General features: G+C 34.2%; 1 protein-coding gene across 1 annotated transcript in view; it reads left to right on the top strand.

The window, feature by feature from the left end:
• RALYL (RALY RNA binding protein like) overlaps window positions 1-18,752 on the top strand; it is a gene marked incomplete at its 5' end in the record, with an annotated part of 468,135 nt that overhangs the window by 294,162 nt on the left and 155,221 nt on the right. The window contains one exon of the mRNA XM_082601851.1: window positions 16,240-16,315. Within this exon, the coding sequence (XP_082457977.1) occupies window positions 16,240-16,315 (76 nt within the window). The remainder of the gene's footprint in view (window positions 1-16,239; window positions 16,316-18,752) is intronic.

The raw sequence follows: 18,752 nt of genomic DNA, 5'->3' as shown, positions 1-18,752 counted from the left end.
CCTTAAAGAATTTTAACTTTTTTTAATTCTTTTTTTCTTTTTGCTTCTCTGTCTGAGTGATTTCCGTTGCTTTGTCTTCAAGCTCAATGACACATTCTTCTGCTTCATAAGTCTGCTGTTGAATCCCTCTAGTGTACTTTTATTTATTTATTTATTTATTTATTTTGTGGTACGTGGGCCTCTCACTGTTGTGGCCTCTCCCACCATGGAGCACAGGCTCCGGACGCACAGGGTCAGCGGCCATGGCTCACGGGCCCAGCCGCTCAGCAGCATGTGGGAACTTCCCGGACCGGGGCATGAACCCATGTCCCCTGCATCGGCAGACGGACTCTCAACCACTGTGCCACCAGGAAAGTCCCCTCTAGTGTACTTTTAAGTTTAGCTATCATATGCTTCAGTTCTGTAACTTCTGTTTGGAACTTTCTTAAATTTTCTATCTCTTTGTTGAAAATCTCACCATGCTTTTCATTCTTTATTTTAATTCTGTGGGCATCTTTATTATCTTTATTTTAAAGTCTTTAATCAGATCGATTGCTTATCTCCATTTTATTGTTATATTTTTCTGAAATTTTGCCTTGTTCTTTTGTTCAAAATATATTCCCCTGTCTCCTCATTTTGCCTGATTCTCCGTGTTTGTTTCTGTGTATAAGATGAAACTGCTGTCTCTACCAGTCTTGAAGGAACAGTCACTCGAAGACTGGGGGTGTGTTTTGGTCTGTTTGTGCAATGCCTTGGTGATGGTCAACTGCCAAGACCTGTCTCTGTGATTGTTTCAGTCTCTTGGGTTTCAGAAATGCCAGGAATTCAAGGGCATCATTTGTGTGGGGTGGGGTGTGCACACCTTCCAGATCTGGTGACACAGGGGCTGCAGTAAAACAGTTCTGGACCTGGGTGAGCCCACCCCCTAGGTCTGGTGAGGCAGGGGCTACTGTGAATTGGCACAAGTCTGGGGCAAGCTTGTCCACCAGGTCTGGTGGGAAAAACAATTTCTTTTGAGGAATCACATGTTTTCCTGGCTTCCCATTTTATAGGCAATTTCTAGCCATAATAATTATTCTGAAGGCTGTTTAATAACAATATTTTATTCATAACTTTTAATAGGCCATAAGCTAATTTGCTTATGTGCATTTAGATGTTTATTTTAAAATTAAAACCCTTATTTTTGACTACTAAATGATAACTGTTATACTGATGACATTATATGTGAATGGTATTTTAAATTTAGTTTAAAAATTCAACATTGAAAATAAAATTATGTGAGATTTGTCATAATAATATGAATACAACTTTGGGTGGAACACAGCATGGTGGTGAAAATAATGTTCTCAGTAAATTAGGATACATATGGAGCAAAAATGTACCAGGAGCTGGTTATGTTATATACATAATTCATAATTACATCAATCAAGCTGTGATATTCTACTAATTTATACAAACTGAGCTGTAAGTATCACATTTTATAAATATGTTTAGGTTTACACATTCAGAAAAAAAGATTTTGGTGATGAATTTTATTTTGAACTAAAAAGACAACATAAGTATGTTATCACATAAACTCTCTTTGCTACCTATCATCAATTGAATTTTAGAAATGTTTGAGCTTTTGAAGAACTACTTTGTAAATCCTCTAAATTTTGCTTACATTTTATTCAAAATTAGCTGGAAATCTCTAATAAAAGTGTTCAGTAAAGATCAAGTTTTGAAGTTTTTAAAGATTTTCAATTATTAAAAGCAAATCTCACAAATGAAAAGAAAAATTCTTACAGAAGTAAGGACTAGAATAAATAAATTAAACAATGTAAGTTATAAAGATATACAAGATTTAATTTTGATTTTTCTATGATAATGCTTTGAAATAACTCAACTGTAGGGAAAAGTCCTTTGATGGAGCTTCTATTTATAATTAAATAGTTGTATTTTGTACCAGAATGAAGTGAAATTGAGAATCCCTGTTGTTATATGGCATCTACATTTGCTGAGACAGTCAAAAGGATATTAAGACATTTTGGACTAGTTTTATCTTATAAAAATATGTCAAGAAAAGTACTCTGTTGAATAGAAGTAAAAAGACAGTACCTATGAAAATAGTTGGGCTAATATATTTACACATATCAATGTAAATATAGAATTGAGAATATTTTCCACTTATAATTATCTCTGATCTTATTTTCCTCAGCACCTATAAAAGTATTTTCTCAATTAAAATATTATATTTGCAAAGCAGAATCATTTGAAAGTATCAATAATTTCAAAACTATTAAAGGTAAAATGCAATTTTGAAGATCTGAGAAATTCTATGAAAATTTTTAAATAGAATAATTGAAAAATAAATTTTACAGAAAAATGTAAGTGACAAAACATAAGAGAGGTGAAGCCAAATAAAATGATCAAAGCAACATGGGAAATTAGTTATGTTATTTTTATTTCAGATAATAAACCTAAATTTGTGTTAATTTTGCTTTATTCTAAACATATTTATTAAAAGAATTTTTAAAAATCATTTTTGATTGCCAGTCTTTTTTAAACCAGTGATGTAATAAGCCAACTTGTTGATCAATTAAATTTTCAAAATTATACAATTTTAATAATTTTACTTCCCTATTCACACTCAAAAATGACCAATTTAGATACTAAATTGTATGGTCACTCTAACTATAACCTTTTATGGCTAATTTTTACCTTCAACAGCCATGTTGAGTCCTGAAATTTCAGATAATACATTCACTAGTTCATTATATTGTCATTCATGCATTTGACAAACACTTATTAAGCCCCATCTATTAGCCAAATATTCTAAGTTCTTTGAATATATTTGTGAACAAAACAGGCACAGATCCCTGACTCATGGAGTCAACATTTTACCATGGGGGTGAGGGGTGGTTCATCTAGCAACAAACAATAGACATAATAAGTAATAAATTGTATCACATATTTGCAGGTGATAAATATGTTGGAAAACAAAAATGAAAGTAGGATAATGAGGATTCTGAATGTAAGAAGTGTAGGGAAATGAAGTGTCACAAAATTAAACAGGTAAGAAAGGTGACATTTAAGCAAAAATTTGAAGGGATTGGGGGAGTTCACCATGGGATTATCTACGGGGAGAGGAAGCTGGGATAGAGGAAGCAGCTAAAGCAAAGAGTAGGGATGTACCTGACCTGCTTGAAAAACAACAAGGAGACCAGTATAGCTGGAGAAGAGAATCCTGGGGAGTGTAGTGGAATATGAGGTGTGGAGGGCAAGAGAGGGAATGAGGCTGGGTAGAGGGAGAGTAAGATACAGGTGGAATATTGTTTTTTGAAATATTACTTTTTATTTGTTTTTTTTTATTGTCTTCTTTGCAAAAGTATAAACACCATGAAGAGGATACATTTTTCTCTTGTCAGCATCTATGTAACCTAGGCTTACCATATTGCTTTACCCTATAAATGAGTGAGCTCCCATTTTTGGTGTCTAGAAAAGTTTTGTTTATGAGTTACTCCTAGAACTACATGATTTAAAAAATGCTCAAACTTGACTAACCTATAACAATTTTTAGCGAAACTGATGGAAGTACAGGCATCAGAGGATATTTTAATCTAAATTGCCTTCAAAAATAAATCATGACAATACAACAAATTAAATATGTATTTTGATACGGCAAAAAAGATTTATGCTTCAATGTGAACTTTCTGAAAATTGAAGAAAATGATATCAATATACATAGAAGAAAACCATCGTATAATGGTTCAGTAAATGTACTTAACTTCCAATAACGAAAATGGAAATATTCTTGGTGGGGGAAGAAAATTGAAGGCAGGATGTATGTTTAAATAGCTGTGAACTGAGGATATATAAAAGGACTGAAGCAACGTCAATACTTTATCAATGACTTTTAAGCCAGTGACAGAAATAATGACTGAGAACTAGACTTAGAGTTAGAAAAGAGAGTCCTTTCCAAGCTGTGTTATCAAATGGTCGTATGGTCTGCGTAAATCACTCTATCCTTCATGCCTAAACTTTTTTATAATAAAAGGACATGCTTGCCTCTTTAAAAAAATCTATAACTTATCGTGCTGGTGTGGCTGTTTTGTTTTGGTTGTTTACTCTCGTGAGGAGTGATAAAGTCATTTTAGTATTATGAAAATTTGCTCAGCTTCTGATCAGAAGCTCTGAATTCCAACTTCACTTCTGCTACTATATGACCCTTAAAAGTCTTTTTTGTTTGTTTGTTTGCGGTACACTGACCTCTCATTGTTGTGGCCTCTCCCGTTGCGGAGGACAGGCTCTGGACACGCAGTCTCAGCGGCCATGGCTCACGGGCCCAGCCGCTCCGCGGAATGCGGGCTCTTCCGGGACTCGGGCACGAACCTGTGTCCCCTGCATCGGCAGACCGTCTCTCAACCACTGCGCCACCAGGGAAGCACAAAAGTTTTTAAGCCTTTCCAAAATTTCCTTTCACTTAGAATTGTATTCACTATCTGTTCTCACACTTAAGGTCAGTGATGTATAGGCAACAGTCTGTATCAGAAGCATACAGAGTTGGTAAGGATTCCATAATGTCACCAAATATCTTTTTACAAAACCTTCCTGTTGGTGGTAGAACATTCGAAGAAATAAGTAAGTAATGCAGAACACTGATGTTTATACTATAATATGACCCATAAAATAATTTTTGCAGTTTCATTTTCTGATGAGGGCAACACATCACAAAGCATTTAGTAAAAGGCATCTGATGTGAGGAATTTCAGTTCTGCAAAAGGGTATTTATTTTCCAAGAATCTCCTTGGGAATATACTGATTTCCTTCCAGATGGAATAATTTTATCCTCTAAATATTTTTTCTTAATAATATGGAGTTTTTTTTTTATCTGATTAAATCTCATGTGTTCTTTTCTTCATCTTAGCTTGGCTTTGTTATTCAATATCAGATAAACAATATCTTTCTGGTTTTTGATGAAGGATCTTAGATTCTTTGTATTAGCTTGATTTCTTGCTCTGTCTTTCATGTTTGCATTCTCAATCAAAGAGTTCTTTCAAATTTTGTTTTCTCATGGAATTTTAACAGTAAGATTAAATTTAATGGATTTCTACTTTATACATGCTCATGGAGACTTTATGAAAGATTCATCTTTTTATCTTAATAAATGAAATTATGAAATATTTTGGTGGTTTGCCAGTAAATTATGTCTTGCCAAAAGCAATAGATTTATTTTTAATTGAAAAGTCAAACTTTATCTATAGAACAAGATGTTTGGAGTGAGAACTCCTGAGCTCAGAGTCTTGGCACCACTACTTATTAGCTAAGTTACTTTGTGCAAAAACTCATACTTTCTCAACTTCAATTTGTATAAGTGGGAATTGACAATAGGACTCATGGCCCAAGATTATTGTGATGATTATTTTTTAATGTGTGAAAATGTGATCAACTGTTAAATGATATACAAATACTAGCAACTAATATCATCATCAAAGATGAGGTTAGAGTAGCATTATTACATTCTAAGCCTTTAGACAAGCATTTTTCAAGTTTCTTCCCTAAAGGCGCTGTTTTTATGCTCAGAATTCTTATTACGCTCTTTTCAAAACAGTTAAAAAATAAAGTTCTTAAAAGATAATTGAAGGAAGAGATTTAAGCTAAATGTATTATATAGCCATGTGTCTCAAACTTCAATGTGCATAGCAATCACCTGGGTGTCTTGATGAAATGCAGATTCTGATTCATTAGATCTGGGATGAAACCTGGATTCTGCATTTCTAACAGCTTCCTACATGATACAGATGTTGCTTGTCTGCCAACCAAACTTTGAGTATCAGAGTTGTATACTACTCTCCACATAAAATGCTTTTAACTACCTAACATTAGCTTTGCCATTTCATCATAGTTATGAATTATAAAATGCATATCACTGTAGTGTGGGTATTTGAAACACTGAATACAAAGCCACCACAAAAAGGACCTGAGAAAATAAGTTTATATATACACATATGGAAAGAGAGACATTAGAAAAGGAAGAAAACAAAAAGAAGCAATACTCAAATCTTGGGGTCTACTTTACTTCACTGATTGAGATCTGAGCTCCTAAAGAAGTTGATAATCTAGACTCTCTGTTCATTGAATTTTACTTTCCTTACAGAATATTTTTCCCCAAGTATGAAACTAAATAAACTCTTGGGATGCAAAGAAGTTAATAGTGTTAAGTCTATGAATTTATAATGAACATATGGCTAAGATTATTTTTCACTAGGTATTTTTATATTAATTATCATAACAGTTGTCTCCACTATTGATGTCAATAGATCATTAGATGTATTTATAAAATTGTTCATCGAGGTTCTAAATATATTCATGATGCTGCTGGAACATTTATCCAAATTTTGTATTTTATTCATTTGGTTTCTAGAGGTTTTATCTCTTAATAAAACGTGTTGTTCTTCATTTTTACCTTTGTGGAGATTTGTAGAGATGGTCATGGAATATAAAAATGCATTCTTCAAAAAATTTATCCAAGATTATATGAGATAAAATGATAGAAAAAAATCATCCAGTTGAAAGTTTTAAGAATTAAGTAAATTCCCGTTTGATGATTGTTACCATTTGGTTTTTGCTTTACAGCTGTTTGAAAATATGTTTGTGTTTTCTGCTACATTACTTTAAACTAGAGGCTTATTAAACACACACCAAAGCCACAAAGTTTCATCTAGTTTCATGGCTACTTATGCTTCAAGGCAACTCAAAGGTATTTTGACAATTAGCTAATGGAAGTTTCAATGGGAACAACAAAGTTAAACAAAAAAAAGAACAGAAACAAGCTGAGGGTTTTGCAGAGTTTGCTGATAGATGTGGGTTTATGAAACTGCTAACATTATAACTTGTGTTTTGGGAGAAAACCACTTCATTTACCAACAATGGACACTTAAGGGCATTCTCAGCAATAGAAGACAGGGCAGCAGGTTCACGAAGTAAAAAATCTACATCTTTATTGTGGCATTCACCACATTTACTATAGTTAGCTGCAGGTTTACCTTTCTCTGTGATATCCTGGGAACAGAAACAGCATTTATATCTATTTACCCAATACTTAGCACAGCACCTGGCACATTCTGTATGTCCAGTAATTATTTGATCAATGAAAGTGAATGATTTGTATTATCTCTATTTTCTTCGTAATATAACCATTATGTATTAGACATAAATAAAAATGGGCATTCAAGTATATATGTCTAATGTTTTTACTTCAGTTTCTATTGGGAAAAGAAAAACAGTTTGGATCTAAATAAGTCACATACAATGATCAGACTTACCAGTTAATTAGTAATAAGTTCAAGTTTCCATTTTTATTTGTCCTTGCAGACCAAGCCTGGGAGCATTACAGTATTTTCTGGTAACAAATGGGAATCTGGCCAACCAGTGATCTTTGCATTAGCATTCTAATAACCAGAGGCCAGTGTGCCATAGTACAGTGTCAGAACTAATTTATGAAACTACATCCAGAGGCTCATTAAAATGGTCACAATTCAGTGACTACCCAGTGAAATTAGGCTACAGTTTCATTCCCATAACAGAGAATATTTTAACATACTATTAAGGACATATTTCAAGTGGTAAAACTAGCTTTGATTCTGTGAAGGGAAAAACAACAAGATTAGAAAGCCATTTATTTTTGTGCAAAATTGGTTCCACTCTCAGATTTAGGTTTAAAATGCTTCAAATTATCATATATTAGAACATATACTTGCCTCTCCAAGTCTGGTGCATTTTTCTCTTGGAGTAAAAGCACTTCTGGGCAGCTCTATCAAACCACAGCGTTGTGAACCTACATGGCCAAGAAATCTCAAGCGGCTCAGTTGAAAGTCAAATGTGTTTCCCTCACTGCTGCCAGACAAATCTCCCTACAGCATTTCTTTAATCATACATCTTCCCCCATGATGCCAAAACTCCTGGGGACTCAGAATATATTACTTTACAGGCTGCTTTCCACAGCCAAACCAGATTTAAGTGGCATAAAAAATGTGGCATCCAAAGTCTGGTTAAGAGCAATGACATAGTAGGGAATGTTCTAGAACATGAGTCTGGTGCAGCTCCAGTCCAACTCTCAATCATCTCTTGCAGAGCGGGGGCAGGGTATCCCCTCTTCTACTAGTTCAGTGCCTGGCACATGGGCTCTACTCAGTAATAAAGACTGCTGTAGTGAAATGAGCTGATGATATTATTATGAAAGCCATTTAATTTCTCAGTATCACAAACATCTATATACATGACATGGGAATAAAGATCCCTGTTCTACTTATTTCACAGGATTGTTCTGAGGATCTAAACTAATAATAATACAAAAGCACTTTTTAGTGGTATGGTGCTTATACTAGGATAATGTATGGTTTTATGCATTCACTTGTCAAACATAACAGACTATTTTCTTTATTTCCTGAATTTTTATTCAATGGAACAGTAATGAATCCCTAAATCTTCCAAATGTGAAGGATAAAAGACTGAATGCCTTTTCCTGGCAGTCTGTATGCCATAGCTGAATTATTTAAACTTTTATTTAAACCTGGGGAAGGAAACAAAAAAACAAAATCCCAAAAATAAAGATATTATTTTTAATTAATTTCTTTAGAAAAATATTTCTTTTCATTTTTTTCTCCATCTAAAAAATAACACTGGTAATGTGGATGCCTTATTATACTGTAAGTTAGATGTCACTTCAATATCAAAGCTAAATTTCTCTAGAAATAACAGATGCCGGCAGGGATCGCTAGTGGTAAGCTAAGTAGCAAGTATTTGTTTATTGTAGCAGTATAAATGATGTGTAATTTAAAACATTAAATTAGCTTTTCAAAAGAGGATCTTCCAAATTGAATACATGGCAAATAAATAAATGTGAAATTTTTTTCTAAACATTTCAGGGTATCTCATAAATCAGTGTTCTGGGGGCACTCTGTTTTGCTGGATGTTAACGGGTGTGCTATCCAAAAAATACTCGCTTTCTCTCTCTTTCATATATATATATATATATATATATATATATATATATATATATATATATATATATGAAAGCATTTGAGTTAAACATAACTGAATGTTTCTGTTTCCAGAATCTTTTCTTTTCATATGCATTTCAAATACCTGAGAAAGGGATACATTATTGCATTTTTACCAAATTTATTTTACCGTGACTTATTTATTTGGCAACATTCTTATTAACACCTTCTAAAACATTGTTTAGATAAATACCACTTTAGGAAATGTTCTGACAAAGTGTGTTTGGCTGGGCATACTACAACCCATGCAAGGACACACTTTCTGGCTTGTATGAATTTAGTTAACCAATGGATCCCTTGAGCACCTACTGTATAAACAGCCCTTTGCAGGATGCTAACTAAAGGGCATAAGACGTTGAGTGAAGTTATGACTGCCTTTTAGAAGTCCAAAGACAAAGGGAACAAACACTCAGTAGTCAGTGCTGTGGGAACGACGTAATAAAGTAAAATGAGAGTGCAAAGAAGGAGAGTCACGTCTGTTTGGGTGTAGAATTGGAGGTATCTTCCCAAGAGTCAAAAGCACAAAATGATTGAATGCTTTTACTATCATCTTTAGTAGTACCCTAACAAGAATTGGTCAAATAAATATATTTGCATGTGTTGGTATCCTTTTCAAGGGTGATGCTTTGGAACAGTACCTGTCTCCACTTGCCTCATCTCATTTACATCAAATCAGAATAGGTTCAGCTCATTGATTTTTTTTCAGTTCTGTGACGTTATAGTTATTTCTATCATGGTATTGACTTCACTTATTTAGTTTAAAAATAAAGAAGAAAAGAAAATTGATTAAATTTTAGAGCATTTAATATACTTTAAGTAATTTACTGTGAAAAGGTGGTTAGTAGCCCAACAGGATATTTTTCAATTATTTGAATCTGAAATTTAATACTAGAAGGACAATTTGAGTACATTTTAAGTTTTTCCTCATTCTTTTTCATGCTCACTTGAAATATTGAAACTTCAAAATAGATACAGGGTCTGTCCTATAAGCCTCATGGTTGGTTTTACAGAGGCTCATAATGTCATATGAGAAAATGTAAATACCTCATCTCCCTCCATGTGGAGATCTGCTGTCTCCAGTCATCTCTTAGTCATGGGTAAAGCTTTAGCTCCCTTCTGCTGTATTCCTATGCCTGGACAGAGTTGGGGGAGTGCCTCTACACAGGTATGATGTCTAGTCAACCTGTTACCAACCAGGGTTCTTGACTTCCTTAATCAATAAAATTTGATCAGAGGCCAGACAGGAAATTCAGGCAAAGATTTATTGGGCCTACTTCTCTTGCTTGCTCTCTTGCCTGGGGTGGGGGTGGGCTGGGGAGGTGTGGGGTGGAGTGAGCTGCTTACTTATATGGGGTGAAGGTAGGGGTGTGTCCAGGGTTCAGGCCACAGGGGTGGCTTAGGGGGGTTTCCCACTCCTTTCTTTATTTCATATTCAAGGGCACGTGCAATACCCTGCTTTTCCTCCTGATGCCCTGCTTTTGCTTCTGGCTCTCCAGAAGTGGCAGTTTGTCTTTTTGGTCTCTTTGTGTCTTGTTGTCCAGAATTTGCCCCAGTTGCGCTTTCACACAATTATTTTTAGTCTCTTGTAGTTTCTTTGTGTTTTGTTGCTTGAGGAGGTGTTTGTCCAGGTGCAAATATTGCAGCACTGCAGCAAAGGGTCCCAGCTCCCAGCCTGTCTCAGACCCAAACAGAAACTCTTCAAGAGACTTCTTTCTAATGGTGCTTATCTAGTTTTACCAACACCCTCTATGAGAATATGATTCTAATACTCAAATAATAGAGTCCACCAGCTTGGTATATAGGTACATCTATAGGTATTTCTGCATAACAAGTAGGAATTTAACTAGGATTTTTTTGGCCCATCTCAAAAGAATTTGCTAAGAATGATTAAACTTACATCCTTTCTTGAGGATAGTATAAGATTTTTAAATATTAGTGTTAAGTATGAATCTGTATGCAAACTCAGGAATTTAAGAAATAACACTTTATTTTTGGTATCTCAACATTTTACTCCAAAGTCCCTATCATGTGAGAGTGGCAGAAAATTCAAACTTGGTCATTCTTCCTCTTGTCTTGCCTGTGGGTGACTTGCACAGTGCCAGGACAATCAGGGAAGAAAGTCTCAGGAGGTCTCTCTGTAGCTGACCAAAAAGTTCAATGTTAAGAGGCCATTTATACTGCTTGTAGGCTTCCTTCAAGGCCAACAGCTCTTGAGATATGAGAACCTGAGCCTTGGCTTCCAAATAAGCTGAGTTGTTCCAAAAACACAATTAAATCTTGTATTTATAAAGTTCAATACAAAGGAAATACTCATTCATCCAGACCCTGGCAACGCTTCATGTTCACTGATTAACTGAGCTCACTGCCCCCTGTCCCTTCTCCCCTGTCTACGTCCAGCCTCTCTCACCTCATCCCCATCCACTAATACCAGGTTATAGATGACCTTCACTATAGCAGGGTAAAATATATAAGTTTGCATATTTAAGCATACATTTATGATTATATATAAACATTCAAATGAAAATTATGCACCTGAACACTATTCAGTGTCTGTAAGGAACAAAGATTTTCTACATTTTCTATTACCTTTGAACAGATGCTGATGTCTGGAAATACTGAGTTTAGCAACTTTCCATAGAAGTTTTCCATTGTATGCATTGGCTGTCAAACTCAGAACCACTGGCTACATATTATTTAAAAAATTGATGTTACAATACTTGTGTTGATAGACGTAAATCTCAAGTTATTTTTTTTTATTTACTCAGAATATTTTTTATGTTTTCAGTTCAAAAGTAATGGAGTCTAAGCTAGAAGCACACATATTGTGTCTTATGATATTTCATGGACATGTATCCTCTAGCATCACTGTGGAGCTTATAAAAATAATAGAAATCTTCATTTGTTTCACTCACTTTTTTTGTCCAACTCTGTCATATCTGAAAGGTTTACACAGCCTAGATCTTGGTTGGGCCCTATTCCAAATTATACAAGAGTCAGTGTCTTTATAATTCATTCTCAGGACTGTCCTCAACTCAGAATCCGAAATAATTTCCCACTCAAATCAGATGTAAAGTTCTAATTGGAGTCTCTAACAATCTTCTCACATCCACTAATCCATCCTCCCAACTGCTCTTCTTTTCTTCTAGTTTCCCACTCACAATCTCTGCTGAAACCCTTGTTCACAAAAATCCACTGGCTCTGATCTGAATATTTATCAACACACACCTTACCATCTTTGTTACCAATATTTTTGTAATTCTTTATCAGTTACTATCAAATTAAAACATTGTGTATATATATTGAATTTAAATATATAAATAAAAATTAAATGTGTATATATAATTCATGTATATATATATATATTTATTTATTTATAAACAATAAAATTTGTAATGTATTTGTTATACAAAATGATGCTATATTGTAAACTTACTTTCCTACTATCCAGTTTAAGAAATAGTACATTATGATTAACTTCGAAGTCCCTCAGATGTCCTTCCCAAGTCCCACACCCTTATCTGCCCCATTAGAGGTAACCTTCATCTTGAATTCATTGCTTATTTCTGCTTGCTTTTCTTAGTTTTATTACCTGTATTTTCATTCCTATGCAACATATTGTTTTGTTTTTTTTTTTTTTTCGGTACGGGGCCTCTCACTGTTGTGGCCTCTCCCGTTGCGGAGCACAGGCTCCAGACGCGCAGGCTCAGTGGCCATAGCTCACGGGCCCAGCCGCTCCGCGGCATGTGGGATCTTCCCGGACCGGGGCACGAACCCGTGTCCCCTGCATCGGCAGGCGGACTCTCAACTACTGCGCCACCAGGGAAGCCCCAACATATTGTTAAATTTGTATTTTTATTAACATAAAAGGACTCAGTCTGTCAGTTTTTCCATGATATTATTTTTTGCTCAGTGTCACATACCTTGAGGTTCATCAATGAATCAGTATTGTTGCCAATGGCTCTAAGTTTCTCTCTCTCTCTCTCTTTCTCTCGCTCTTCTGCTGTATAGTATTCCATTGTGTAAAAATATCAAAATTCATTTATCCAGTTACCTGCCAATGGATATTTGTGTTTTTCCATGAATTTTTTTCTATTTTACTGTACTGCAATAAACATTCTTGTACTTATCTTAAGGTACACACATTCAAGAGTTTCTATAGGGTCATGCCTCCTGGTTCATAGGGTTTGAGAATTTTAAGTTCACTATAAACTATCAAATTATTTTCCAAAATAGTTGTACTAATTTATGTTTATACCTGCAATGTATACATGTGAGAGTTGCTCACCAAAACCTCACCAGCTCATGATATTGTCAGACTTTGTAAATTGTTGTAAATCCAATGGGTATCAGTTATACATCATAGTGTTTTCATTTGCACTTACCATTACTACTGAGATTGAGAATATTTTCATATGTTTATTCAGCATTCATATTTCTCCTTCTGTAAAGTGCCTTTACTAGTTTTTGCCTAATTTCCTATTTGGTGGTTTGTCTCTGTTTCCTATTAGATGAATGAATAAATATTCCAAAAACAAATCCTTTGTCAAGGATTCCTTCATCCAATTTGTGTCTTTTCTTTTCTTTTTTTTTTTTTATGTGACTTTGGATGGGCAGAAATTCTTAATTTTAATGTAGTAGAATTTATCATTCTTATGTTCTAAGGCTAGTGCTTTTTATGTCTTGTTTAAGATTATCCTTCCACACTCTGATCTCATAAATATATTCTACTATATTTCCTCCTAAAAGTTTTATATTTTTGCCTCTCACATTTAGGTTTTTAATCCAATAAGTAATTTATTTTTCTGTTTGATGTAAGTTAGAGGTCCAATTTCATATGTGTCGTTGCAGCCTAGCTTTTACCCCTTGATCTTCTGTGCCAGCTTTATCATAATTCAAGTATCCATATATGTATATGTCAGGTGGGGGCTTCTGTACTCAGTTCCATTTGTTCATTTTCTTTGTACCAAAACTGTAGTCTTAATTACTACAGCTTAAAAATAAATCTTCATAAGGTAAGTTTGCCAATTTTTTTTTCTCATGTATATCATGGCTATTTTGATATTTTGCTCTATCATATAAATTTTAGAATCAACTTGTCAAACTCCACACAGACACAAAAAGAGTATTTGGGGATTTTATTGAAAATACATAGAATCAATAAATCAACTTGGGGAGAAATGAAATATTTATTACATCAAGTCTTCCAATTTCTCTTTTTATGTAAGTTAACTGTAAAATCTCCATAAACAGTTTTATAATTTTCTCCATAAACATCTTTCAAATTTTATAATGTATTTATCCTTAAGTACTTTATTTTTATGCTATATAAATGGCAAATTATATGTTTAAATATGTATTGCTATGTAGAGATATGCAATTAAATTTTGTATATTGGCTTTAACTCCAACAAGCTTACTAAACTATCTTATTAATTGTAGTAATTTGTGAATGCTTTGGAGTTTTTATGTGGACCCACATATTATCAGCAATTATGACAGTTTCATTTCTTCTTTCCCATTTCTGATGTTGTTTTCCTGTCTTACTTCACTGACTACAATATCCAGTACAATGTTATATAGAGTTGGTTATAGTGAATGCCTTTATTTTTTATTTTTTAACATCTTTATTGGAGTATAATTGCTTTACAATGGTGTGTTAGTTTCTGCTGTATAACAAAGTGAATCAGCTATATGTGTACATATATCCCCATATCTCCTCCCTCTTGTGTCTCCCTTCCACCCTCCCTATCCCACCCCTCTATGTGGTCATAAAGCACCTGGCTGATCTCCCTGTGCTATGTGGCTTTTAAATCCCTTGATCTTAAAGAAAATGTGCCCCGTGTCTCACTATTAAATATGCTATTTACTATGGATTTTATATAGATACTTTTTGGGAGGTGAAAGAAGTTTCCTTCTCTTCTTAGTTAAGGATTTTCCCACATATGGATGTTGAATTAGGTGAGCATGTGTTTCCTATCCTTTAATGTTAAAGATGACTAACAAGAACCTCCTGTATAGCACAGGGAACTCTACTCAGTAGTCTATAATGACCTATATGGGAATAGAATCCAAAAAGAGTGGATATGTACATATGTATAATTGATTCACTTTACTGTACAACAGAAACTAACGTAACATTGTAAATCAACTATACACCAATAAAAATTAAATTAAAAAGAGATGACATTGTATTTCATCTAGACATTTTGGTTGTTTTTAATGATGGGTGGCTCATCCATCCCTGGACAGCATATTTAGTCCCCTGTACAAGAAACAGAACTTTGCCTTTCTTTTCTGCCAGAATAATGTCCCTCACTTCTTTCAAAGTTTTCTTGAAGTTCACCTCCTTTAGATTTTCTTTTTTTATCATCCTCTTAAAATTTTAACTTTATTAAATCAAATTGTTTATGTCATTTCCCAAACTTTTACCACCCAACCTCATAACAGTTTTACACATTTTTTTAAGATTAAGATTGGTCAATTATTTGGAAATACTCTTTTGTCATGTACTTAACCATCTTCTTGTCTTATCTTAGAGACTTTATTATAGTTTTAGTTCATGAAGACAAGAGTGTAACTGCACATTCCAGTGGCTGCACAGAGTGTAGAGTAGCTGCACAGAGTGTAGCTGCACATTCCAGTGGCTGAGTGCATTTTGTTGTTTCCTCAATAAAGCTGGTATGCTTTACAGTTCCACCCTTCTAACACTCGGAGAAGATATCACCAAATAAAATATAACAATTCATCTTAGGAAAAATGCTTTATTCCACGAAAATGTCTATACAAACTGAGACGTTCCTGGCAAAACTCCAAATCAGTAGGATATCTCATTCTCTCTCTCTGTCTCTCACTCTTTCTATTTTTAGTAAGAATTCCTGATCCCCCACCTTGTTCAACATTTTTTTCATAGTACTTTTCACCTTCAGATATGTTATATAGCTTTCTTATTTGTTATGTTTGTGGTTTAATATCTATCTCTCAAGCCCCCTCCCCATAGAAGATAAGTCCCACGAGGGCATGGATCTACCCTGTTTGGTGCATGATGTATCTCAAACAGTGCCTGGCCTAGAGGAGGTGCTCAATAAATACTTGTGAATGAATGAATGGCATATAACTTTTGCATAGACAAATGACAAAAATAAAAATACAACTTCATGATTTACTTTTCTTAAAAGGTTTAATATTTTCTTAATCAGTACTATTTTATTTTATGTTTTCAGATATCAACATGGCAGGAGAACCCAAACCATACAGACCAAAACTTGGAAATAAGAGGCCCCTTTCTGCACTTTATAGGTAAGTAAGCAAACACTATTTTATGATATGTAGTAGTGAAAAATTCTTGCAACTTTAAAAGACAATATAACCTATAAGGAATCAAATATTTTGAAGAGCAATTCTAACTGGCACAAAGTACAACAAAATGCTGGTGGCCAACATATAAATATATCAAGAAGCATTGGCAGCGATCTCTCCTAACCTTGTCATCTTTGCTTAAACAACCCTTCTACAAGATATTCCTCTAATAAAATCTAATAAAAGAATGTCTCGTGACTCTACCTAACAAGTGGTGGAAAGGTTAATATTTGTTAACTACTGCATGCCATGTGCTACACATATTTTACATATGTTATTGAATTTAATTTAATGTTCACAACAATCCTGCAATGTAGATATTGCTACTCTCATCTTACAGATCAAGAGCCTCATATGCAGTTTCTTAGAGATATTTCTTAGGTCACACCACTGATAAATGATGGTGCCAATACTCAAACTCATGCTTTCTGATGCCATGCCCTGAGTTCTTTCCAACAGATCATTCAGCCCCTTTGTTACAAAGGACATGTTCATTTCATCTCCATTTCACCAAAAAACAAATGCAATCCTTCTCTTTTCTAGAGAGGCATTAACAGTTCCTTTAAACTTTCCTCATATATTTGGATCTAAGTCAACTTAACACTCTGGTCTTTCTCTTCTACATGCCCCCCAGTTTATCAATGTGTATGCCTATAATCTCAATTCCAGGTAAACGGAGTAGACTATACTTAGCATCTTTATTGTTCTATATATACTTCTATTAGGTTACAGAAAATTCAGTTGATTTGGAGGAAACATCAAGATTAAACTCATGGAAATTTTGGTTCCTTTAAAAACGGCCACTTTAAAGAAAAAATAGTGCTCTGCCGCTAAGCCATATGTCCCACTTCATGTAGTTTTGCCATTGGTTTTTGTAATCTAAGTGCTGACTTTACATCTCTCTCTGTTAAATTCCCTTTTGTTAGATTTAGCCAATTGTTCCAGGCTATTGAGATCTCCTATCATCCAATTTATTTGGTCCTGTCCCAGATACATAATCTTCATTCTGTCAGTGTTCGCATCCAAAAAGCTAATGTAAGTGCTGAGCAAGGCTCCCTTTTCCCTGATATCATTTGGATAAAGGAGAATTGAGTTATACATATCGAAATTGATTATATTCTGATATAGTATAGCAAGAAGAGTGCTCAAAAGATAGTTTGGAGCTGTTTCCTTGTCTTTGTTCTCAGAAAATTAGAAAATCTCCTTTTCAGCCACTCAGAGCTTCATTTCTCAGGCTATAAAATAAAAGGGTCAGAACTAGATGAGTTCTAAGGTCCTTTTCAAGCCTAATGTCCCAGGATTCTCGAATGTATGACCATCAGTGGTCTTAAAAAATACATTGGAAATATATCTTAATTGCTGTTTTCACTTTGGCTGTGTACATTTATTTAATTTTAATAAAAATTTTTATATAAAAAGGGAAAGCTACAGGACTTAACAATTGTTGATAATTGGTCATAAGGCAGTATTGATGTTAAAGATCAGAGATGAAGTCATCAACAAAAGGCAAATGATGCTTTCTGTACCTTGTTTGAGGTAAAGGACAATGTTTAAAAAACTGAGAAAAGCAAATAATTTTTGATCAGATTGATTTTAAAATGTATGCATAGAGCTGCAGCTAATGCAGAACGTTTGAAAAGTCATAATTTCAATTATTACCAGAAAAAGCTGTCAGTGGCTTTTATTCTCATCAAAGAGCTACCACTGTCTGTGTGATGAGGTTAATTTTCATATTTTTCTTGTTCTTGGAGTGTTTTGATTTTCTTTCAAGAATAGCTTATGACAAGAAACAAATGTCTTTTTATCTGTTATTTCTCTATTACTAAGTTTTGCTGAATTGTGAATTCAGAAGAATTAGAAGCAGAAGTTTATTTAAATCTGATATATTGTATACAAATCACATTAGTGGGGAAATATTTATTTATCCTATTTTCATCTGTTTACACAAAAGAAGGCTGGGCTGTTATGAAATTGCAAAACGATAACAGAGGGAACAAAAGAGAGTGAGCGTGCAGCCGAGAAAGCCCTTTCATACACATGACCTCATTCTTACATAAGCTCTAATAATAATACTTTACTTTTATGTAGACAAAATGTGTTTTCATAGTCATTATTCATCTGTTCACCACAGAACTCCACAAGGTTGGTATTATGTGCCTTGATTTATAGATGAGAAAACTAAGTTTCCAAGACAAAAAAGGATTTGCCCGAAGAAAGGTAACAAGATTAGGAACGGAACACTGGTTTTCAGCTTTCAACTCTAAAGACCTTGACACTTGATCACAACTCCCCATATTTACTGCTACCATCTAAACAATGCAGATCCTAAAAAGCAGAGATCCTGCCCACCAAAACCAATAATCAATGATGTTTCTGT

This window comes from Mesoplodon mirus (genome assembly GCF_964341445.2).
Source record: "Mesoplodon mirus genome assembly, chromosome: 16".
Classification (NCBI taxonomy): Eukaryota; Metazoa; Chordata; class Mammalia; order Artiodactyla; family Ziphiidae; genus Mesoplodon; species Mesoplodon mirus.
This window is presented reverse-complemented; position numbering and strand designations above follow the sequence as displayed.